This window comes from Xiphias gladius, chromosome 21 (genome assembly GCF_016859285.1).
Source record: "Xiphias gladius isolate SHS-SW01 ecotype Sanya breed wild chromosome 21, ASM1685928v1, whole genome shotgun sequence".
NCBI lineage: Eukaryota > Metazoa > Chordata > Actinopteri > Istiophoriformes > Xiphiidae > Xiphias > Xiphias gladius.
This window is the reverse complement of record NC_053420.1, coordinates 10,046,453-10,072,035: the sequence shown is the minus strand read 5'-3', so window position 1 is coordinate 10,072,035 and position 25,583 is coordinate 10,046,453. Positions and strand designations below refer to the sequence as shown.

Genomic DNA, 25,583 nt, shown 5'->3' with positions numbered 1-25,583 from the left:
GTGTTCTCATGACACAGCGTGCATCCAGGCTGATATTGTTCTGTGTGTTTTCAGCAGTTGGACCTGCAGAGGAATGTCTTGTGTAATGTGTGAGCCACATGACCGTTATTTATCAAATGGCAGTACACTCACCCACTATCTGGGCTCTGAATCAGACCATGGTACGAACACCAGAGAGAAGACAAAGTCCACCTGATGCTACAGTCCCAATTTTCTGTTTGCTTCATGAAATAAAACAGCAGCTTTGGGAAACAGCACCAGTAAACTTTTATTTTTACTTGTGTCTATTGGTCGGTCCAACACTTTAGTCCAGACTGAGATATCTCAATAACGACTAAATGGCCATGACATTTTGTACAGACATTCATGGTTACCCAGAGGATGAATCCTACTGACATGGGGGAGAACCTGACTTTTCTTTTAACCCGACCATAAGGTTAACATTTGTAGTTTTGTCTGACATAATTCAACAACTATTGGATGGACCGCCATGAAATTTGGCACAGACTCTCATATTCCTCTACAGATGAATTATAACCAACTTTTCATCTAAGGCATTCTGGTCAAAATTTTAATTTGTCCGATACCTAGTGGTTTATGACTAAATATCTGCAAAACTAACTTAATATGCTAACACACAAAAGTAAGATGATGAACATCGTAACATTATGTCGTGTTCACATAATATTATGTCAACAAACCACTGTTAAAGGGCTGCAATATCGCTGGCAGTTACATCTAAACAAAATCACTGGTTAAAATTTATTCAGCTAATTAAAGGAGATATACACAGTTTGTTTGTATCTGGTTTTACTTGTTAACAAATCACTCCAAATACATAACACCGGAAAAGTAGCTACAGTAATTTAAGCTATTTAAATGATTAAATAGACCACAAGTCTAGCAACGGGGGTAACCATCTCGGAATAATGCGCGAACGTTCCCATGTCTGAATAACAGCAAGCGTTAATGTTCTTCCCAGTCTTCTGACACCTCTGCATTACACCTGCTAAACATCAGCGTGTTAGCATTTTCACTGTGAGCATATTAGCATGCTGATGTTAGCGTTTAGCTCGGAGCCCCGCTGTGCCTGAGTAGAGTACTGTGCCTCACAGGGCAGCTTGCTTGGCTGTAGACTCTTAGTCTTGTTTTGAAGACTAACTGAACACAAGATATTATGAAAAGCCATTTTTAATAAACTCTAAACCTAATAGAAAATTATCACTTCTCAAATGGCGAAACTAGCTAAAATATTAGACCAACATTTTCTTTTTTTTCAAAAAAGTACACTATAAATGGTTAAAATAAATATTCTTCTGTTTTGTTTAGATTGACTGCTGATATAAAAGCAGACTAATGCAGACTAATTTGAAAGATGACAGAGATAAAGCAACATTTCACGCCATGGTGGCATTATACCAGTGAAGATGGTAGCTGTTAGAGTGGAGACAACACATTTTCTACTTTCTGGCTCCTTTTCTTTCCTGTATGTTGATAAAAAAATGTTCTGTACAAATTGCATTAGTTATATTGCCTATTGGTGAAAAGTCCACTGGAATGTCCATGGCTTTCATTTTGATGTGGAAATAACTGTTCCACATTTCAGCACTGTGATCTTGCCTTGTTATAATAGTATCACAGGAAAACAGCAATTTCCCAGAAATGTGGAAAAGGAATCTATTTGATCATTATACACAAGAAACTTGGTTTAAAAGAATATATTTTTATATACTGAAATGGTGGCACTTGTATATGTTGGTTGTTTATATACAGATTAGTTTTAGGTAGAAATACAGCTGAAGTTAAGAGGCATTAAAGTGAACCAACAGGCAGCATCTGAAAGCCAGATATCAGAAATTACTGAGCTCTCCTGAATGTCTCATGATTTTTCTTGACCACCACACATGTGGTCATCATCATATGGAAGAAGAGTAAAGGAAAGCTGCCAGAAAACAATGTCCATCAATGACTTCAGCTGAAGTGAACAATGTCTCTAATAAACGCAGAACAAGCTGCACAGCACAGATCCAAACACCAGTAACGCCAGCTGTGCCAGTCTCTCTGTCCCATTGGTTGCTAACTGGACTTGCTTGCTGTTAAAACCCGATTCATAGCGATGTTTGGACTGTGTCTCCCCTCCACTGCAAAGAGCCATAGGAGCTTGAAAGGAAGTGGGTCTCCTCTGCGGTCGGTCAGGACTGGACCCATCAGTCGGCCTCTCTCCGATGAACAGCAGCGGGTGTTTCCTATGGTCCAGCTCTGTCTTGAAGAGCTCGTACTCCTTATGTGGCAGCTTGATGCCCAGCAGCGTGCACCCATCCGTGGCGGTCAAGTCCTGCTCCAACCCGACCTCCCACCCACCAGCCCGACCACACTTTCCCGGCCTAGTCCCGTTCAGCAGCTTGGCTGTGGGCTCCTCCATTGCTGTGACTCTCACCTGGGTGACCTTGAAGACAAACTCAGTTGCTCCTGACACCTTGGCGGAGGGGTTTCCCTGAGCGTAGTGGCCCGAGGCCCTCAGGGTGAAGGTGTGCTGAGAGCAGGCAGGGTCCGAGTAGTGCCGGTAGACGCCCTCCCATTCGTGCTGGTCAGGATCAAAGGTGAAGTCTCGGGTGAGGAAGAGAACAGTGGGGCGGGTTTCACAGCGCTGGCTGACCCAGCGGCCGGCCAGAGACAGAGGGGCTGCGGGGCTGCGGGGCAACACCGGGGGGCGCTGCTCTGAGGAGCGGTACACTAGAGCGCACACAGGGCAGGGATGGATGTGATGCTACAAAAAGGGAGGGAAGGGTGAGACAGCGCATTTTAGGGCCACAACTGATGACTATTTTCATTATCACTTAAGTTGTTATTTTATATTAATATTATATTAATATTAATATTATACAATATTAGTTGTTATTTTCTTTTTGATAAATCACTTCATCATTTACTCATCACATCCTATCATATCATCATATAAAATAAAATTAACTTAAAATATTGAAAAAAAAATTATGATAAATCAAAAACTTTCCAGAGCTCAGGGGAATGTCTCTAAATTGCCTATTTTGTTGAAGCAATCCTAAAAAGTATTACCATTTATTATTTAAAGTTGAAACGAGTAGTCAATCAAACGAGTAATTGATTGGTCAAGTGACAGAAAATTTATCAGCGAGGTTGTTAGTACCCCTGCTTGCCTTTGTAGTCAGTCTTTCAGACTCTCTTTCTGATCACCTTGCATTCGGAAACACAACTGAAAACAGAGAATCACTGTAGCGTCTCACCATGGCGTTCTGCAGCGGCTGCTGGTACCCTGTCGGTCTGTATTGAGTTCTCTGAGTCCAGTCAGTGTGGATATCCCCTAAAAACAGCTCCTGGATCTTCCCTCCATGACTGTGGTGCTGTGTCTCCACCCGAATCAGACCCATCTCCAACATGGAGAAACCCAGCACAGCCAGGCAGCCCCTCCCTGCGCGGGTGTTGTACAGCTCATACAGCTTCCCCGGCACCACTCGACCCAGGGTCAAACCCACACAGGTCGGGGGCAGCCTGGAGGCCAGCCTCTGCTTGGCTGCCAGGCTGTGGACCACGAGGCCCACTTTGCTGAGGTGGTGTTCAGCTTTGGTGCCTCCGTGGGTGATCCAGGAGGCCTGGCGCAGACGAAGCTTCCCCCTGATCAGCAGGGAGTAGGCCGGGTTCTCACAGCTGCTGTCGGTGTAGTAGTGCTGCAGGGCCTGGAAGTGACGGCTGGGGTGAAAGGTGTAGGAACGGGTGAGGAACTCCGGACCGGGCCGAACTTCACATCTGAACACAAAGGGACAGTACAGAAATGGTTAAAAGTAGATAGTGTTAGTGAGATAGTTTAGAGAGTTAGATTTAGGTTTAATTTCCTGCTATTTTCAGCAGGAGTCAATTCCAAGTGCCAAGTCCTCATTTCTGTGACTGACTCAAGTCCAAGTCTAAAGCTCTGGTCATATCTGCCTCAATTCAAATTCTGGAAAATAATGACTTTTATGCAAAATAATATTAATCTACTCAAGGTTTAACAGTTAGAAGAAATAGTGTATATGAAAAGATGAGGTAAAACCAACTGTGATAATGTAGCATGTAATCTAGGTTACATATTTAAGGAAAAACTAAAATAAAGTATCTTATTGAGCTTCAGTGCTCCTTGGCATAGATCCTCAAAAACTCTGGAGCTGGAGGAATGAGCATTACTCTTCCAAAATATTTTCTCTAATTTGATGATGGTGGAATTGAATGCTGTCCAACACATTTCTCCAAAAATCTCTCATGTGGGTTGACATCTGGTAATTGTGCAGGTCATAGCATGTGATTCAAATCATTTTCCTACAACAAGCTATTTAGTGACCCCTCATTCTTAGTATGGAAGCGTCTGCATTTCATGTATTTCTTCACTAATCTAATCAGCTTCTTACTTTAATCGTTGACCTGCCTCGTATATGATATAAAAGTGCATAAATGGTAAACTGACTCTAGCTGTGCTTGACTGAGTCATTGCTACAACAGCTTTACGAAGTTTTACCTTATTGACACCCATGTGCCGTCCACTCTTGGGGGGGTGTCTGCTGTGATGCTCACTGAGTCCCGTAGGTGGCGGTAATGACAGCGGGGCTCCCACTGCAGGCTCTCACTGAGGTTGGAGACGGAAGTGAAGGAGGCTGTGGGCACCTCCCATAGTTTACTCCCAGCCCCAGCCACAAACACAGCTACAGAGGAAAGGAAAGTCAAAAAAAAAAAAACAGTGAGTAAATAATCACAGAAGCTTCATTTAGATTTCCAGGCTGATTTTGGGTGGAAGGTGGGAAACGGGAAAACCAAAAATATCCATTTCAGAGATGATTATCAGCCTCCTTCCTCAGAAAATGAAGGGGCACAAGTAAAAGCCATAGGGGAACATTCACTTCCTTTCTCTGCTACATCTTTACAGAATTCTGGTTGACTGCAGGCTGTAATTTTGGTAAATTTTCCATGTAATGAGAGTTGAGTCTGGGCTATAGGAACCACACATGGCTGTGAACTCGGACGTTGGCCACAGTACAGACGGTTTTGGCTTGTCAATTCAATCAGCCTGCAGCTGCAACGTACAGTCCTTATTTTTGGATTTGCTTGGAAGCAGGAGGTGTGTATGTAGGTGACTGTGCATGAGTGTATACTCTTTGTACAGCAAATATGCATTTCATTTCTATCCTTGAGAGAGATCAAACAATGGGTCACTGACAGCAGCCGCCAGTTACGCCAAACACATCTGTTGATATTATGACTTAAAAAACATTTTTGACAATGGATGGTCTTGGTTGAGATTTTTTCCCCAAACACTGACGATAAAGTTACTCCAAATGAAAGCATTATTCACTCCATCACAGTTATTGATCTGACATGTGCACATCTGCAGTCTGTCTGCCTGTCGTGCTCATAACTGCATGTTTTGCTCTGTCCACTCGTTGTTGCACAGAGATGTGTGAGTTGTGGACATGGCCAGGCCGAGCGCTCCGATCTGGTTTCAGGCGAGACAAAGGTGAGAGGATTTGCTGATTGCATTCACGGTCGCAACATGAGGAAACCCAATGGGGTCCGTGTGAGCAATGTGTATGTGCATTTTTGTGCGTGTGAAAAGGATGGCTTTAGTTTCATCCTCCCGAAACAAATTTCAAGAAGCAAAGGGTATAAGTTCTAACTGATGCCTCCACCTCCTGTTTTCTCTCTGACTTTTTCTCTTGTTTTCCTCTTGTACTTGTCCACTTGCTTTCTTTCTTCCTTATGGTGAATTGTCGTCTTTACAGTTTGGTTTTTGTATGGATTAAACGAATTATATACAACGTGTTCAATAGTAACCTTTAGAGGTGATTGCAGACACAAAGCCAAGCTAGCTGTTTCCACCTGTTTCCAGTTTTTTTGCTAAGGTAAGCTAAGCAGTTTCTGACTGTAGACTTATATTTAATGGACGAAGACGAGAGTGGTATCATTCTTCTCATCTTGCGCTCCGCCATAAGACTATTCCTTAAAATGTTAAACTTTGGCTTTAAGTCAGCTAGAGCTGCAACAATTAGTTGTTCAGAACAAATGTAATCAGCAGTTATTTCGATTATTGATTCTTTTTTTTTTCATTTTTCAAGCAAAAATTACATATGTGTTCTTGTTCCAGCTTCTCAAATTGGATAATACGCTGTTTTTCTTTGTCCAAGGTTTTGGACTGCTTGTGGAACAAAAACAAGCATATTGAAGACATCAGCTTGGGCACTGAAGAATTGTAAACACAATTTTTTCACTTTAAAAAAAAAAAATTTTTCATAGAGTTGATTAATCATGAAAGAAAATCATCAGATTAATCAATACTGAAATTAGTCTTTGGTTGCAACCCTAAAGTCAGAGGTTTTTCCTTCTCCTTTATTCCCTTTAGCTCCCTTTTATCCCCAAAGCTCTTTTACTCTTTCTCTCACTTTCTAAACTTTCCCAGGACAAACAGCTTTGCGGGTGTAATGGTTACACCTAGTGTAATCTACCTCCACTTTTCTCTCACTCGACTTTAGATGCACACGGGGAGCATATCACCTGTCGAGCCTCCAGTTGAGCTGCCTGGGAGTATCCTGCAGAAACATCCGCTGAGCAGACCAGTTTGTTCTCATTTGACTGAGCAGATGGAGCTGAAGGAAAATGAGGACTTTTGAATGGAAAGTGTGTGACGTAGATTTGCCATTGGATTTTTCTGCAAGAGGCTCCAAGATGGAGGCTGACTGATCGGCATTTATTAACCTAGTTAGTGTCAGATGGAGGATATTTTTTGTTCCCCTCACTCTTGGGATGCTTCCCTTATGCTGACCACAGACATGTGTGCAGCTCAGTCATTTCCTCGCATCTTTCCACCTGATACACACAAACACACACACGCGCACACACACGCACACACACACACAGACACACACACACGCACACACACACACACACGCACACATATGTACTGTTTGGATTGTTTGATCTATACGGTCACAGACCACAAAACCAGATTTAAGCTCAAGGCACATTTCTCCTCCTTCCAGCGGTCTGTCTATTTGTTGATATGATTAATACTTCTTTTTCCGGTCAAAGGCATTGAAACATGTTTGCAATTTTCCCCACGCAGTGATGTGTTTGTTTATGCTCCATTTCACTGCAGCTGGCGAGGGAACCCGGTCAGTCGGACCCAGCTGCGCTCTCACAGGAAAACTCGGAGCAGAAATACTAATCAGGATTAATTAATTTCCACTGCGCCTCGCAAGTCGTTCCGTCGGTCTGTTTTGTGTTATCCACCCTTTGTAGCTGCATGCAACATGTTGTGTAAGTGGTTACAATGAATGAGGCGAGAGTCACAGTGTGTGATGTGGAGTCATTTGGGTTGCTATATTTGAGTTTCAGCTTTTGCCAAAGCATTTCTATAGAGTGATTCTTGAGGTCACTTGTCATTCAGCCCCTCTCCCTCTCTTGGATCGAACTCCAGTCGGGCATATGGTTGCATTTACCAAAAGAGTTCTCATAAAAGCAGAGCTTAGTAAAACAAAATTGCTCATCGTTGGATTTTAAGTATTCTTCTACAAAAGAGCCTATTCCAACCACAAGTGAGGCAATGTTGTAATACATATGATAATATTCAACCCCCATCTCAGTTTGGGGGAGTTGGGGGACTATTTCAGTTGATTCACTTCCTACATAGGCCGTCAATTATCATTAGTTTTGCCCTGAAATGGTTACTACTGATATATTTTTCCACTTTGGCCCCATGAAACTTCCCCGTGAAGCAATCTGCACCTCCCTGTCACAGTGTAGTGCTCGGTGCATCTTTCAAAAACAGATTTTGTGCATTTTTACTAATGAAACTCAGCGGAAGACTGATTCAACCCCAACGTGAATATTTGCATTCAACTTTATGATAGCTCATACACTGATCAGCCACAAGATTAAAACCAGGTGCCGGTTGATAATGAATTAAGTGTTTGAATCATTTTTAAGCAAAATTTCCAGACAGTTGATGGTCCCAGCTTCTGAAATGTCAGAATTTGCTGCTTTTTCTTGTCTTAGATTACAGTAAATTGATCATCTTTGGGTTTTGGAATGTCGGTCAAACAAAACAAGACATTTAATGAAATTGCTGTGGTCTGTAAGAAATTGTGATAGGAATTTTTCCCTTTTTTGATGTTTTATTGACCAAACGATTAACTTATTTATTGAGAAATCATTGTGGTTGAGAAATTGTTGAAAGATTTGTCGATAAGGAAAACAGTTGTTGGTTTCAGCCCTAACTCAAAGTAACTTTTACTCATGTTTTACTCAGGTCAGACCATGTCAGTAATCTCTATGACTTCATAGGGGTCAAGCGTCAAAACACAGAATGTGAATAGTTCACTAAAGCAGCATAACTAATACATCTTTAGGCTATTCCCCCATTTACTAGAACGGGACACAACCAAGGTTTGATGTGCGCATGTCTCTTGGATTGCCATAACAACATACAAAGAGAGGTAATAGCCAAATGCGATGGCTCATTTTGCTCATAAGGACCAGAGGTATTGATATGTTGATTAACAGTAAGATAGACCAATCCGTTCGTTTGCAACTGTAGAAAACCTGACTTCCTTGTGAAGAGCAGCTGAAGAATACACCACAGATCATGAATTCCAGTCAGGAAGAGAAAACACTCATCCTCTGCCATTTGTCATCCACGCAGTGTCACGAGTCTCCCACAAGGGGTCAGCACAGCAGCCAGTGACCTGCGTGTGGTCTGGACAGTCAGTCTGTCATCACCGCCAACTCTGCCGCTGCCACTGGCCTTTTGCTTCATCTGACTGATGACTGGCCAAAGTAATCTACCTGCCTTTGAGCTTCCATATTCATCCTGTTTCCACACACACACACACACACACACACACAACGCATGCGCCCACGTTCACAAACACACACTGCACACATTGATTTAAAGTGGACTGCAGAAGGGATACCATTTATAAAGGACCTCCAGGCTGCACTCTGTTTGTTTGTTTGCATTTGTGATTACGGTTTGGCAGCCTTCGCTCTCATCTCTCATCCACAGCGCCAAAGTCAAAATAACGTTTTATGTACTTCTTTATTTGGAGCTGTCCTGTAAAAACAAGAACCAGATCCAGGCACTTTTGATTCAGGGCTTGCAGAGGGAATCAAGTGCTTGACGTTTGAGTCAACCCAGCGGGTCATTCATTAGAGAGAGACGCCTTTGTCTGCTTCATAGCTGCATCTATTGAGGCTTTTAATGGAGAATCACTATACCTGCCAAAGTGGAGGCAGTGGAGGTGAAAGAAAATCTGTTTTGTCCCAGAGAAAATGTTATTGGTGCACATAAACGATGGCCGTGCCCTTGGTGTTCAAGTATTTTAACTACATCCTCATGTGTTTTCTACTTCTTTACATCCTCAGCCCATTTCTTTCAGTGTGGCACCCCTGCCCGTGTACCGTAAAGCCACTCTCATCTCTTTTTTCCTCTGTGTTGCAGGACAAAACCCTCCAAACTGTCCCCGAAGTGCCCGTGCCCTCCTGGCCCACCTCCCCCGCCCCTGATGAAAAAGCCATGATGTTAACGGCTCATTTCTCCTGGATGGATTTCAGATTCCTCCCTTCTTTTTTTCTGTCTTTGTTTTCTTTTCTCTCTCTCTGTGTGTGTATGTTAGTGGTGATGAGGTGAATGAAGTCGGTCAGGAGGATGGGGCGTGGGAGGGAGAGCGAGGCGTCTTCATGTGCTGTAGTGACAAGATTAGTGAAGTGCATGAGTGTGTTTTTGCCTGTGTGAACAGAAATATTAAATGCTACTGTAACTCTGAGATTCCACATATTTAAGTGACTGCCGGACATTATTCAGAGCTCACAGCTGCTTTTTCACGCTCGCTGAGACGCTGAGCTGTCCTCCAGATCTTGGATCGGTGTTATAAGACAGTGATTTCCAGCTTCTTTTTGGCTTGTGACCCCTTACAATGAAGGAGTGTCTTTTTGCTAACCCTTGTCACAAGTTACATATTTGTATAAATTATACACAGTGAGTAACAAAGAGTGAATGTCCCTCTAAACGGGACATTCAGCATAGTTTAGAGAAAATTCCAAATCAAAAACACAAAAAACATATTTGTGGGGCAAGTTATCTTATTCTTATTTCCTATCATATTTATCATCTCACAATCCCTCATTTATCTTGTGACCCCATTTAGTTTGAACAATTGTCACAGGGCAAAAGAGGCAAAACTGAGCAAAGTTTAGAAAAAAGTCCAAATGAAAAGTTAGTCAAATAATCATGTAGAAGAATTTTCTTTTCCCTTATCTTATTCTTTATGTCGCCACCTCTCAGCTTTATCTTGTGACCCCAAAGGGTCCCTAGCCCAGGTCTGAGAACCATTGTCATAAGATAGCTTCATTGGTTTTCTAATGGGAAATCTCCCTCCACCCACATATTGATGCTTGCAATGATTTCATCTGTATCATCATTTTTGAGAGAATTACCCGTCGTCCCTCATGAAATATGACCAGCTGCATATCCTGTGTAATTTTCTAATTTTGCAGATTGTTCTTGTTTTTCTACTTAGAGAAGGTCAGCATGCACGAACACAGGACATAAATATCTTGCTGCTGGCCACAGCGAAAAAAAACAAAACTGTTCTGGTTTTTTCATTCACACAAGTGGAAACAGCTTTACATCTCCAGCCAGACTGCACTACTATAGCAAGTTTTTCTTAATCTTTTTAAAAAAATAAATAAGATAAAGTTCACCGCATTAACCATATTCAAATTTTATCTCTCTTTTTCAGGGCCTGTTTTATTGCCCTGCAGTATATTAAAAAAAAAAAAAACACTTATCAGGAACCAGACTTGGGAATGTTACTTGAAAAAATGTCATCATAACCCATGAAGTGTTACTCATGGAAATTTCTGAGAATTTTTGACATTTTTGAAAAATTTTTGACATTTCATAGACAGAGCGATTAATGAAAAAAACAAGCATCAGATTAAACAAATAAGAAAATAATTGTTGGTTAAGTCTTGTTGCTGCAGTGCCGTGCTACTGCCTCTCTCCTCTCCCTTCACCCTTGTCACCAAAGTCAGGCAAAGGTCAGGTTGATTTAGAGGTTTTTCAAAGAACATGAGGTCTGTTGTGTTATTCTAACCCTCAGTCCCCCTTCCTTTTTTGGGCTTTAACCCCAATGTCTCATTGCGGTCTCCCGTACCAGGAGTATCCCTCTGTCCCCGGGGCAGCGTATGGACGACTACTGTTGTCTTTTCATCACAGTGTAAGCTTTTTAATCCTGCGGCCTTGTTTATTTGGACAAGGGATCTACAGGGGTTTGCCCAGTGGACGCTGCTGCCAGTTCCACTGTGGTTAGCAAACTCTGGCTCCTGTTCGCAAAGCAACAACGCACAGATCGTCCTGCTGCATTTCACACACCTGCACCATGAAGAAAACAACTGACACATCAAGACAACACCCCCCCCATTGTCTCATATTTTCATACTCTTGGTTATTTGTAGCTTTACTAGTCCATACAACATTCAAACAAAACAATTTCTGCTGTTATTCCAACTTTATTGAGTGCCAATGGATGTACAATGGCTTTCATTTTTGGTTTTAGCGCTATCAGACACTAGAGAGGATCTCTCATTACAATAGCAACTGACATGCATTGTGGAATCTCTTCTTGGTGAGCAGCCATGGCAGTTGAGATGTAGATAGCGGACAAGAGAAGTTGATGGTCCATTGATGTTTTGGAGCTGAGACTACATCGGTTATCAGCTTAATCCAAAAGTTCGGTTTGGAGACGTTTCGAGAAATCCGGTTGGTGTCTGTTTCTCATACTTGGCGAGTTTCAAGTTCGAACAGGACTATTATAGGCTGAAACAGGAATACTGCATCCAAGGTTTAATTTAAATGAATAAGATAAAGGGTTGGATCTCAAAATATTCCCATACAGTTCAGATTAGATATTTATTGACCCACAAGAGGAAATTCTACTGTCCAAGGATCCATCAGACCTTATCAAAATATTTACCATGAAGTCTTTTCTGAAAAAGCAAATTGTTCAATTTTACCTTGAAGACGAGAGACGGCAGTTTAAGAAAAGAGTGTTTGTAGCTTTAAAGTGGGATTTTGGGTTCAATGGGTGCTCAGTAAAAAGTTCCTCAAAAGTCTATCTCAATATGGAGTCAATCTTATGGAGTCATCTCACTGTTTTTTTTTTGTTTTGTTTGTTTTGTTTTTGCAGAAAATTACATTGCACCTATCAAAATTCCTCTGAATACAGATGCTGTGGCCCAAATAATTCCAAATTTGATATCATTGGCCCCTTACATTAAATTCAAATCCGTTTTCAGCTCAACCTTTCCTGTCTCCTCAACTACACTTGAGCGGTGAAAACAGTTCACAGACACCAATCTATCAGTCTTGCTCGCTGATGATTATAACTGGGCAGATGCCTCCTCCTGTCTGTCTCCCATCGCCCATCACCCTAACCAGTCATGATGGGCCAAACGCTGTGTCTCCACAATCGAGGCCGTGGCGGCTGAACAATCAGCACTGCACAGCAGCCCGATGTAGGGTCAGTAATGGCCGTCTCCTGTTATTCTAACCATTAACATAATGGCAACATTAGTTCCAGGGCCACGCTTCCCTGCTCCTAGGGAACCATTGTTTAAAGGCACCAGCCAGAGCTCCTTTTTAAGACTCCTCCACTGGCCACTGACGCTTTGAAGACACTCAGAGAGACAGAGGGGGGACACAGACTGGCTATTCATAAGTCTAGTGTCAGCACAGGTTGTTTTTTTATTTTTCAAGGTGCTGATCCACACGTTGAACTTTGCGAATTGTTTGAATTGTGACAAATTACATAATGACTTCCTTGTAATTATGAGTTTGTCTGTTATAATCTCTTCCTTTTTTGTCTCTGTGTCCTGCCATGTGTTCTTTAAGCTAAATCCCCAAGTGTTCAGCTGATTTCTCACATGAGAGAGCATTTATCTCATTGTTTTCATACTGGAAAAGCTGTGGAGTACAGGGGGAAATCTGCTACAGTCTTTCAGGATCCGATTCTAACGGCAAGATTTATACTGCAAATTTTCTCACACTTAAAAAATAACAACTTAAAAAGTACCAACAGCACCTGCTTAAGCTTTTCTTAAACGTATCTTTTGAAACAACATCAAATTTTAGATCAAAATCAGGGTAAAAAGAAAGAAATAACGAGGCTTTATATAAGTTTAATCAGACGAAATCTGCATAGTTCACAGGACAGAAATCTGTCCAGTGAACTATGGGAGGAATTAGAGAGAAACTATATATTGAAAAAGCCTGTTTAGACACTTGGAAGACACACTGCCATCCTGCAGACAGTGGCTGAACTCACCTTGCCAAAGCAGCCAGGCTCCCCTCAACAGGTGACTGAAACGTCCGTTTGACATGTTTCCTGCTTCTGCACACTTCCTTCACACTTTTTGCTCCGAAAACAAACTTTGATCCCGGGGAAATCCAAGAAACGGAGAGGCTCCTGTCAACAAGACACGATCAGGTAGGTTATCACCATTACAGGACCTCACATATAAAATGTCCAGTAATCCCTCAGATGAAACTCTGGTCTCCTGTTGAGCCAGCAGGGCCTTTTTTTCTTCTTCTCTTCTTCTCCTTCTACCTCCACTTGGCTTCCATGGTCTGATAAGAAAGTCCTCAGTTGGAACCACTTGCTTCATGCAACCTCTCCACACTGGTGCTTCCCTTCAGTTGGCGAAAGGGAGAGTAAATGCTCTCTCTCTTTCTCTCTCTCTGTCTCTCGTTTTCTCCACCCCGCACCCCTCCAACCCCCCACCCCCCCCCCCCAAAATCACACACCGCTGGTTCACTACTGTGCAGCACTGTGGATCTGTTCCACTCGATGCATTTGTAGCGAGTGTGTGTGCGTGCATGTGAGCTGAGAGAAGGGAGTAGTGAGAGAGGGAGAGAGAGAGAGAGAGAGAGAGCAAGATGGAGGGAGGGCAGAGAGGGAGAAGGTTTTAGAGTGTGTGTGTTTTTGTGCATGTGTGTGGAGAAGGGGGTTTGAGCTTGAAACTTCCTAAAGCGAAGGCTCTGGGGAGCTTTTCGAGCAAGGTGCAAAAGGGCAGTGGTGAATAGGAGTTAACACTGCAGCCACTAAATAAAACTAAATAAACTAAACTAGAACTAAATAAAACATATTTTCTCACTTGCCTCTAGTGGTATCTAGCCATGTTGACAGTTTTGGAATTAAAATACAAAATCTGAACCACAAATCTGAGCACGCATAGTGGCTAATCCAAGTAAAAGAAGAAAATAAAAAGAACAAAATGGGGGTACATGTTATAAATAAAATACCACATGATTACAATATAAATGGGGCAGCATTTCATTCTGTTGTTTATTTCTTTATATACATTTAAAAAATGAGACAAAACTTAGTCAAACGTCCCTTGGTCCCTGTCATTAAATATTCAAAGGAGACAATGTCTGTCATTAAATTTAACCAATCAGCAAAAACAGGCTTTGTCTGGCTCTTTCAATGATGGAGAACAATGATTTGGTTTTTTTTATTGTTAAATTTGTGGTCTTCAGCCCTAACAGACTTCACGCAGCTCCCTCTGGAGCCACAAAAGGCTTTATACAACTTTTATCACATATGCCATAGTGCTCCCCACAACCTGTACACGGACTTTGATGTGTAAGATTGGTGGAGTTCCCCTTTAAATATCCCTCCTGTCCATACTTACTATGAACCTATTCCAATGAAAGCGACTGGGGACAAAATCCACGGTCCTTACTTTCGTCGAAAAATGACCTCCAAACTTCAGATGAAGCTGGTATGATGCTTTAGCAACCTGGCTTAGACAATTCAAGTGGGCGTTTTCCAAAGTTGCAGTCATTTTTGTACCAAATTCCCTCTTTGTGTTACAACCATCGCCAGCATGGACGGTCAATTGGAAATATTTTCTGTCTTGTGCATCAAATTTCTTCTAGAATTTAAAATGAAGTTATCTTGGAGTGAACGATGCTCAGATGCACAGCATGAGTTTGTATTGGGAGTGAAGAAGTTAAAAAAAAAAGTCAACAGCGACGTGTCTAAATGTCCCAGTTTTTCTGGGTAATCCACAGACCTCTCAGTTTTCTTTGGAATTACATTCTACCAAAGTAATAGCCCCAATGAAAACTGTTCACAGTCAGGTCTGTGGCTTGTTGAGACTAATGGGAACGCTGTTTCTAGAAAGAGATGTTACTGTTGAAGTTTTAAACATAATTTTTTTAATGCTGTAAACGCCACAAACGAAATGCCATTCACCTACATTTTACCGGGGGGGAGGCTGTAATCCTATGGATGGATATCTCAAAACTTTTGCACATAAAATAAAAAACCTTCTTCATGGTAAGATACCACTGTAGGTGAGTGGGAACCAGGCTTTTAAACTGAGAGAAATTCAGCATCAAGAAATGTCTTCAATTCAAATCTGCAGCAGCTGAACACACACAGTTTGCACAAACCCATATCACACCCCATTAGAAAGACACGTGAACACACAAACGCTCCAGTCACACTGATTCATAGGCTCCGCGTACACATGTGGTCTGACGGAGCTGTTGACACTGTTGACCTCTGCAGAGGTAAAGAAGGGTTTCAAAGCGTCTGCCAAGTGAGAGCTGGCAGCACATCTACGACGGGTGGGCTGACCAGAGCCCTGGCACACGGTCAGGGGTGCGTACATTCCCAACACCATAACACACACAGGCAATGGTCGATGCTATTGCGCTGTGTAATTTTACCACCGGTACAGTGTTTTATATGGCAGATTTGTACTTCATCCTCTTGTTTATATTAACATCTCGTTGCCAATTGTCAGTCTGCCTAAACCTGTTCTTCCTGAGCTGTATGTTCAAGGCACTAACTCAAGGTTTCTCACAGTCTTTATGCCACGTTCTCAAGGTCATGAAGCACCACATGTATTAGTATTAAAGCATAATTCTGTTCTTTTTTTTTTTCTACAATCTTGGTATTTTTGTAGTTTTTCCCATCGTTTCTATCTGTAATAAAAAAACACTGCACTCCCCAAGTTAATCGCTGACATTAGGGAACACTGCAGCTTCTCTAAAAATATGTCTGACAGGTCACAGGAGCGGTCAGACTATGTGAGAATTTTTAAAACTACCACCGAGATCAGTCGAACTTATTAGCAAACAGTAAACTTCTTAGCAAAGCAGTTCGTCTCCTTATAAACTTAGGCATAACATCTTTGCTGTAGGTGTGGACACATGCAGTTTTCTTGTGCAATGAGGAATTCTTACAAAATTCCTGTGTGCTTCCCTTCAGTTTTTCCTCTGAAAGAGGTGGTTTAGAACAGCAGTTACCATCGTGGATGCCTTAAGGATGGGCCGAGGGTACTGCGAGAAGCAACAAAAAAACAACCATGTTTCCAACAAACTATGTTTATTTATGTTTTAATAGTGTAGGTTAACAATTTTTTTTATGACGTTCTGGTAAGACACATTACTAATGCCTGCATTTTGTTCACGGTAAACATTTATTCAAGTAAAAGAAACTCGACATTTTTATACCACACAGAAATTGTAGGGAGAAGGTGGGTGGTTGTTGGTTGGATGCTTGGAGTGTAGAGCGCCAGACTTTGACATCAAAAGTCTGGGATTCTCATCCTGAGTCGTGGTTTTGGTTAAATGTCAGTACAATAAACATGTTGTGTCTTGTGTTTCAGGTCACTGTGGACTGTTTTTATATTAAACCAAGAATCACAATCTTTACCTAAACATAGCCGAGGGCTGTGAGTGAACATTTCACTGATGCGTTCAGTATCAACATTTTGTGACTTGCCAGATATGTTAATTAACAATGTTTACTCAATATTGATACAAAACCTAACCCGGGTGGCAGAATGTTTGCTTGAAAAAATTTGCTGTTTCAAATTAAGAATATATAAATGTAATTCTTGGGAGACAGGGTTGCATGAAAACACTTGAGTTCTCTAAGTGCACAGGAGTCAGAAAAAGCAACAAACAGAGCAAGAGATGTAAAGATCTTAAGGGAAAAGTTAAAGGGGTGAAGTTTTAAAGTCTGAGATCCTCTGGTTTAGATAATTTGGCTAAACTGTTGGTTTGCTTACAACCTGTCTGATTGTCTGACTCCTCACGTCTCCTGTCTTGTCTCTCTTTGGACGGTCCCATCCTTGCTGCCTAGTTGTCACAGCTATTATTTCAGGAGAGCCTAATCTGATTGTCGACCAGTGCCTTTGGCTAAGTGCTAAGCTGCTGTGACAGACCCCACAGAGAGTAAAGAGGAGGGAGGACAGATGCCGCTGATCTCTGATCCCAGATCTGACAGCTGGCTCCCTCAGGAGGACACTGCCTGGGGTGTCAGCAGCTTTGATCCATTCAGGGTCCACTCAGGAATGCACACAAAACCAACACACACACGCGCTCGCGCGCACACACACACACACACACATACACACACACACACACACACACACACTGACTGCACTCTGATGTTTATGTCAATGCATGCATACAAAATTTTTTAATCTCCCCCTCACACCCTGTCTCCACTACACAGACTCATACATCCGCCCAGACGGACACACACACACACACACACACACACACACACACACACACAAACTACTGGGTCCAGCCTACTGGCACACACATACAGGAGCTGGCATGAGTTGCCTAAGAACATACAGTCGACGCTATTTTATAATCAAATAATTTCTCAATCCTGTAACTAATACCCCTGCACCAAGCACGAGCTATCAACTGTGGTGGGCTATGTGTGTGGTGTGTGTTTGCTTGGGCACATATCCTACACGTCCACACACAGACACACACACACACACACACACACACACTTGAATAACCACATACACGTACACATGGACTGCATATTCACACAGAACTCTAGACTGAGTTCAGTTATGCTGGTCAATTTGTTTTCTGGCTGTTTGGACCCAGGCCTGTTATCAGTTCCCTCTATGAGCTAGTAGCGCCCCCCGTAGGACTGAGGGTCAATAGGCATTAACGCATCTAAGGAGAAGACAACGAAGAAGGAGAGGACTTGCTGGTCCTCGCTTAATTTAAATCATGTCTGGAGACGTGTTGTTGTATTTCAAATTGGATATCTGAATTAACACTAATATATAAGCCTATTTGAAAGCCAATAGGACGACAAAAAAAAGTTAAAGCCATCAGGAGAGCAAGACCTTTAAAAAAAATCCCCAATATGTGCTGTTGTAACGTCAGCTACAGGTAGGTACTGAACCTCTCTTTTGGCTTTGTCCTGCTGAATGTCCAGACCATATCCTGTAATTTCTCTACGGTTATAATGCCGTCCACAATGATGAGTTCAGTTACAGAGGTGCACGGTGAGTATTTCATTCCCCGCTTTCCCCTGTAATGTTAATCCCAACTGAATGGGGTTTAGAGCTTAGATCAAATGAATAGACTTTAGATTGACGTCTAAATTCATCTGTTGCACAAAGCCGTCTAGTTCTCGAATGTCTTAAGTCAGATGGCCTAATTTGCAGCAAATTCTGGGTAAATTAAATTTTTTTCAAACTGACCGAGAAAATGTGTCGGCTCCCTTCAGAAAATTCTTCCCTTCTGGAGGAATTCAACAGTTACAAAATTATTTTACTTGTAAAATTCAGCCGAAAGTGTAACAGTACAAAAAGCTTCATGTAGAATAAAGATGTCAGCACAGTTCAGACCTGTACCCGAGCGGAGATCCTTTGGCCTCTTAACGTGGGAGGAATCAGAACTTCTGCTAACTCATTCACACAATGTGAAATTTCCATCATGGATGTGTTGAGGAGAACTGGATACCACGTTCAAAGATGGTGCCCCATTTATTCTTAAGACAGTTGCTCACTGGGCGCTTACACGCGAAAAGCCTCCACAGGCTTCCTCACGCTTCCAAAATTTCGGGCCCATAGAGTAGAGTCCTTCTCTTAAAACAATTTAATTATACGGCTCTGGATCAAATTCTAGCAATAAAAAGAGCAACTTTGGTGTATTTGTGACTCTCTGTGTCTCTCCTGGACAGACAGGGACTCTGGTGGACCTTTGATAGTCGTACAAAGCACATTTATTTCTTTGAGAGAGCCAGTGCGTGGGGATGACCTCTGTTGGAGTTGACCTAGCGGCTTAATGCTCCCCGGTGTGTGTGGCTGTAGAGAGTGTCAGTATGTAGCCGTAGCCCTGCAGTTTATTGCTGTTAACGTTACTGTTCATGAGCCCTAAATATATTTTTAAACTCTGAATATATCACATGGTCCCATGTGTTGTGTTTAGTGCCGTGGCAGAGGAATAAATCTTGTTTATGTACAACGTTAGTTTTGGAGTTCCTCTTTAAAGGTATAATCTGCAACTTAAAATGTCTAAAAATGACTAGACCTATGTTATATATTTTGTTGAGTTGTGTACTTCCCTACTTTAATCAAGGTAACGGTCTGTTTCATTTGGTCAATGGCATCATATGCCCAAGCGTTGTGGTTGTCTACCAGAAGTGGTCAAAATGGACTTTTTAATCTGTTTTTAAACCACATTTTTACTATACACTTTTAGATATTGATCGTTTCTTCATCCGTTTGCTTTGGATGATTCGGCTCCTGGTAGAAACCTCCTGAATGGTTAACACTGAAGGAATCCCGACTGGGAGAAGCTGACCGCAATTATGGCATTGGTGGTGAAAACATCTCCCATGATCCCACGCTTCCTCATGATGTCACCAAACTCTGTCTTTTGTTATTGTTTTTATTGAGAGATCCCTAACGGCAGAAAATTATATATTGTGCGGTTAAAATTAGTCAGTCCTTATTTATGTGAAACTGTCTAAATTGCACTAGACTAATCCAAGACCAAAATTAAGACTGGTCTAACACCGCTGACCAGACTGTAGAGTGTAGTGTCTTTGCGTCTTTGTGTGTGTGTGTGTGTGTGTGTGTGTGTGTGTGTGTGTGTGTGTGTGTATTTGTGTGTGTGTGTGTGTGTGTGTGTGTGTGTGTGTGTGTGTGTGTGTGTGTGTGTGTTAACAAACAGGATATAAACTCGCCTTCCCGACGCATGGCCCCACACATGCTAAGCCTGCTGCAGATAAGACCCTGCTCTTTAATCATCGCACATTCACCACCCTGCCTCTTGGATGCATAGCTCCAAACATACAGACAGAAAAAGAAAGACGCCCGCATCTTTTCCACATTTTTCTTTGCCCTTTGTCCACGAAATTTTTCTGTAAAGAAACTAAACCGGAGTGCATCTGTGCCAGAGCTAAACAGTGCAGATCCCATTCAAGGACTTGGGCTTTGTTGACAGTTTAGGGTGGTGTAGCCAGGTGAGGTCTGACATAGCTACTTTGGTGTTTTGATGTTTCCTAAACGTGCTGATGAGAAGATAGGCATCGCGTTTGAGTCCTGCACCGCTGCAGATGTCTAAACAAGTTACAGGGCAAGCAAAAGGCGGAATACCAAAATGTCTGCCATCGTTACTGCGACCTATACTCTGGTCCAGTGGTTTTTTCACATGCACAAAGAGAGCTATGTATCTACTATATTGTGATAGTACTGTAGATTTTTAATGCAGTCACTGACGGGTATAAACACCTGTTTATACACCATTTCTTTTTATAGCAACCAGGATCTTATTTTCATAGTTTCAGCCACCATTTCTATTGATTATGATAAAAATTATACTCACCAAAGTAACTGGTAAATTCTAGAAACATTGGTAGCTTAGTAGGGGGGGTTGGTAAACTCCAAAGTATTGGACTTCCAAATAAATTAATCCAACGTAACAGGTTCATTTAAAACCTGTTTAAGTGTCTGAACTGCTTTTTAGGGTTGATACAGCATTCCCAGATTTTAGCAATCAGCCTGGAAGAACACAGTGTTAGCATCAATGGTCGAAAGTACAAAATTAAAACCCAGGTTGTTGAAACCTACATTTTCTGTGAAGTAGCTGAAATTAGTTTACCTTCTGTGCTGCTTTAGACATCTTATAGATTTAGTGTTCGAAGTTCTTCATTTCCTCAACTGCGTGTCTAAATTTCTATCTGTCTCTCCCAACTGCTTCACTTCCTCTTACTCCTTTTGTGAGACATCAACTATTGAACTATAGAAAAAAATGTATTTCTTCCAATCTCAATATACTTCGTCATTTCACACTGGAGTTTTAAAGATAAACATATTAGATAACGTCTGCTTTTATATGTACAATTGTGATGGTTGCTTGGGCTCAGAGTGGAGAGGAACCTTGAGTGATTATTACAGATATCACCGAAAATTTGAGTCAGCCAGCTGTTACAGTCTGAATTTCAAGTGTTTTGCCACAAACAGTAACTTAATGATGGTCTTTGTGACACTACTGAAGGATGTTAAGATGATAATAAAGTCAGTCATTAATCTGCTGTCAAAAAGCTTGTTTCGGGGCAGAGTTGTTCTTGCAACTGCTACTTTGCTGCTTTGCCAAACAGTCACCCTTCATCCACAGACATAGCCTACGCACCACTGGAGATGTTGGCATATTAGGCAGCTGTGGTGCTGTGCATTGGTTTTACACACTGATCTGTCATCAGATAGATTTGGAGGTCACAGTCAACCTCACTAATCGGCGAACTGGATTCCTCCTCTGCAATATTCGTGGTTGTTAACATCCTTTTAGTTTACACAAAAGGCGCAGAAACATAGAGGCATGCATTAAGACTGGTGCATAAATCAAGAACAGTTTCTCAAGAGTTTGCACGCACACACACACACACACACACACACACACACACACGGACACACGCGGCTTCAAAGAGGAGCACTGGCAGCTGAAACACAGATAGAGCGGTTAAGTGTCTCCTGACAGTGACAGTGTGAGCCAGATGGAGTGTCTCTGATATTTACACTCAGGGAAAAGTTGAGCAAATATTCAGAAGCACTGATTGCTAACAGATGATTACCAGCCGCAGGCTTTTTCATTCCCAGGCTGCAGGTTGCCACAGCTGCTTCACTGTCACTCCAAATCTGCAAAGTTTCCATCTCCATTAGTGAAATGAAAAATATCAGAATGGGTTTACACCGTTAGCATGTCAGCAAAGTTTTGTTTTTAACACTTGAACCACCACGGGGTCAAAACAGAATGATTTATTTATGTTTGTCTAAGTCGATAATTGACTTTTCGCTAAACCCCGTTCCTGAACAGCGATCGTCCAATCATAGCTTAGCAGCCGTAGCTAAGCACAACAGGCCTGTCAAACTTTAGATTTCTCCACAGGCCAAAATGGTGTGTATGGAGCTGTAGTAAGAGTGATGGTGGGTGGTGTCTTGTTCTATCACCTTCCCAAAACCAAAAACAGAAGAGCAGAAGTGAGGTTGTGTCCTGTGAACATTTTAAGGTTTAACAACAACCAGTCGCAATTATGTTTCGTACACAACATTTACTTTTGCGGTTTAGTTGTATACAAACATAATTTTTTTGTAGACAGGGTTGCAGCTGCTCCTTTATTTCATCATGAATCACTGGCTAATGGCAATGCTGATACTTTGCCAGGGACTTTAGCTTTAGCTTTAGCATAACATTTTGTAGCATGACATCATGTATGTGGCCATTCTGAGCATATTTAAGACCTCTTTTAGGGGCTTCTTGTTTTAAAAAGAATCATCTGCCACCGTTATCACTGTATACTGCGTAATTGCCATGTGAAAACAGTTAGCTTGACAGGCATTGACAGTAACTAAGGGCAGCAGGGATTAGCATGAAGTCCATTGTTGAGGCTGTTTGATTCTGAGAAAAGATTATATAATTTTTCACCGTAGGCCCAGCTAATTCTTGTTTCTGACTGCCGGCAAAAAATAAAACAGTTTACTTCAAACATTGCTAATGTGCAAAAACAATTTAACTCCAAGAAACCATTGCAACAGTACTTCTATTTTCTATTCTACCCGTTGACTCACAGATGAAACAGACCAAGCCTATCGACAACTAACAAACCTTAAATCTGCAATAATCAGTATTTTTGATATTGGCAGGTAATGTGAAAGGTGTTGCTTGTAATGATAAGCTCACAGATGATCATCACCCGGCTCTACAGTGCAACAACGCCTATTTTTTATTCTCTTTTCGCTCATGGTTTTGGTTTAATGGCACAAAATTTTATTGAGTATGAACTGTTCTCTGCAACCAACCATTAGCAGCCATTAAAAAAATAAATAAATAAATAAACCCACTGCACTACCGCTACCTTGTCAAGACAAAGCAGAAGACAAACTTAGCAACTAGCTCTTGGAAATAGTTGAGCCTCTAGCAGCTACATACCCAGATAGAGATAAAACAGAGCTGAAAAAAAGAATAAATATTGGATTTACATGCTTCAGGTGGTCAATCATGACTCTAAATGAATTCCAAGTTGCAGTGCATTCAGCTTTGCCATTGTAATCTTCACTAGCTATGACATATATGAAGTTCTAATGGTGCAATTCAGTTTTGTAAATCACTAGTTTTAAATTAGTTAGTGGTTGCTAACTACCGAAACAGGACTTTACACAAACTTTGTGATGGATTTATGAATAAAAAGTGCAACTCAGTCCAGTTCTATTAGGACATCTTGTTGTGTTTTATGGCTTATTTACCTACTGAAATCTTATTTCAGTAACGCTTGCAAAAATGAGTAATTTGGTGAATAGGTTACTTTTATCAGAAATGTTGTACAGTATTTGGTGCATTCATGTTTAGAGGGGGTGGCCCCAGTTGGAATTAAACGTTTAGGGTTGTGTTACTTCTACTTCTTCTTTTTAATCTACTGTGTCTACTCCAGAGGTAAATCTGTAACTGATGAGGAGGTGGAAACTTCACTCTGTCCTTGCTCTGTCACTATCTTTACTTCTAAGAGTTGGATAATCTCGTGGCATGTGACATATCACTGGTTTTACTTCTCCTATCTTCTCAATTGGAGGAGAGATCATAGATAGCAAAGTTCTCCTCTTGTACAAGAATGTGCCACCTTAAAAATATGACACCCCCCCCCAAAAAACCTTCCCAGGTTGTTGTTCTTCAACATACAATCATGATATCTCAACTTGCATGAAACCCCTGTGAAATAACAGATACATTATTGTGTATGCAGCATTCTCTAACTAAATACAAGTGTTTCATATTAGTTTGATGTGTAAATGAGCCTGGGCCTGGATTGAGCATGTGTTTCAATTTACGCTAAGCGAGGATTTCTTGATCTATGCTGTTCTGTGCGCACACTTTGCAATGTCATTGTGTTCCAAAATGGAAAATCGAGTCAAGACTTTCATGAAGCACGTCTAAAATGTAATTTAGATAAAGCATTTCAGCAAAAGTAATTTAATTACAGTGATAAACTGTATGGTTCAGCACTGCTGCTTTTTTTGGGGCCTGACTGTATCTGTTTGTAAGGGATGAGTAGCGGTATGTTTAGCAAGCAATAAATAATTATTCCCAATTAAAAGCTAAAGTGCAGTCTTATTTTAAGACTAACTCATCTAAATAAGTGAAATCAAATTTTATCCTGGTGAGGTTGTGGGGTCATGGCTGTGACAGATGTGGGCAGGAGTCACATCTGGTTGGTAAAGCGTACAAAATGGAGCTAATGGGGTGAGAGGGTGAGGGTTTGAGGCTGGCAGATGTCAGCAGAGGCCGCGCCTGTTATTGACATAGCTGCCATCTTAGGTCTTCTTTTCATCCATCAGCCGGAATTGACCGAGGATCCCCACTGCTTTTGTAATATGACCCAGATGATGGCTCTCCTGCTACAGGGAATGTGTGGGCACACGCACACGGACACGTATAAAGGAAACACTTGAACAAACACGCACACACACGCTCACTCTTTAGACACATGCACAAACACACTCGCACACATTAATGCTCTGTTCTTTTGCTGCTGTCATCTGCCATTTGGATCCATATCAGTTGCCTTCGCAAATCTGCCCACATATTATTTTACTCCACCTCAGCTGGCAGAAGAAATTTTGTCCCAGGCTGCAAATGGGATCCTAACATGCAAAAGTCATGTTGGATTAAATCCACAGGCCGAAACCTTTTACAGGCTAACTTGAGATTTTGACACCACCCACACACTGCTGCTGATGATTTATGAGCGAAGTAACACGTAATCATCACATTCTTTTAGCATCAGCCTCCTATGAAATAGCAGAGGTAGATCATTATGTAATGTGTGCAGCACGTTTTTAAGTATTAAAAATAGCTCCATCACTGGATTGAACGTGTGTTTTGACTTATAGTATGTGAGGTTTACTTGATTTATCCTGCCTGGCACACAAGAAATTCCAGTTTTACAGCAATGCCGTTGTGCCTTGTGTGGTGCATCAGACACACCTCGAGTATTTCAAGTGACCGGGGTCGGCTACTTTTGTGTCTCATATCCTCCAGTTTATTGCTGCATTCAACAGTACGTGCATGAGAGAAGGAAAGGAACAGGGAGGGATGCAGCAGTGGCGGTCTCATGACTTGTCACATTCCACTGGAGGTCTCTGCAAAGGCCTCTGCTCCGTCTATGAGAGTTTAGAGAAAGACATGA

The 25,583-nt window shown here is 41.7% G+C and overlaps 1 protein-coding gene across 1 annotated transcript; it reads right to left on the bottom strand.

The window, feature by feature from the left end:
- Nucleotides 1-1,319: 1,319 nt before the first annotated feature.
- Nucleotides 1,320-13,680, bottom strand: apcdd1l (adenomatosis polyposis coli down-regulated 1-like). Its single transcript, XM_040115715.1, has 4 exons — nucleotides 13,383-13,680; nucleotides 4,526-4,709; nucleotides 3,264-3,783; nucleotides 1,320-2,767 (listed from the first exon to the last, which is right to left on the bottom strand). The coding sequence occupies exons 1-4, from the start codon at nucleotides 13,435-13,437 to the stop codon at nucleotides 1,994-1,996; spliced, it is 1,533 nt and encodes a 510-aa protein (XP_039971649.1). The 5' UTR covers nucleotides 13,438-13,680; the 3' UTR covers nucleotides 1,320-1,993.
- Between the last annotated feature and the right edge of the window lie 11,903 nt (nucleotides 13,681-25,583).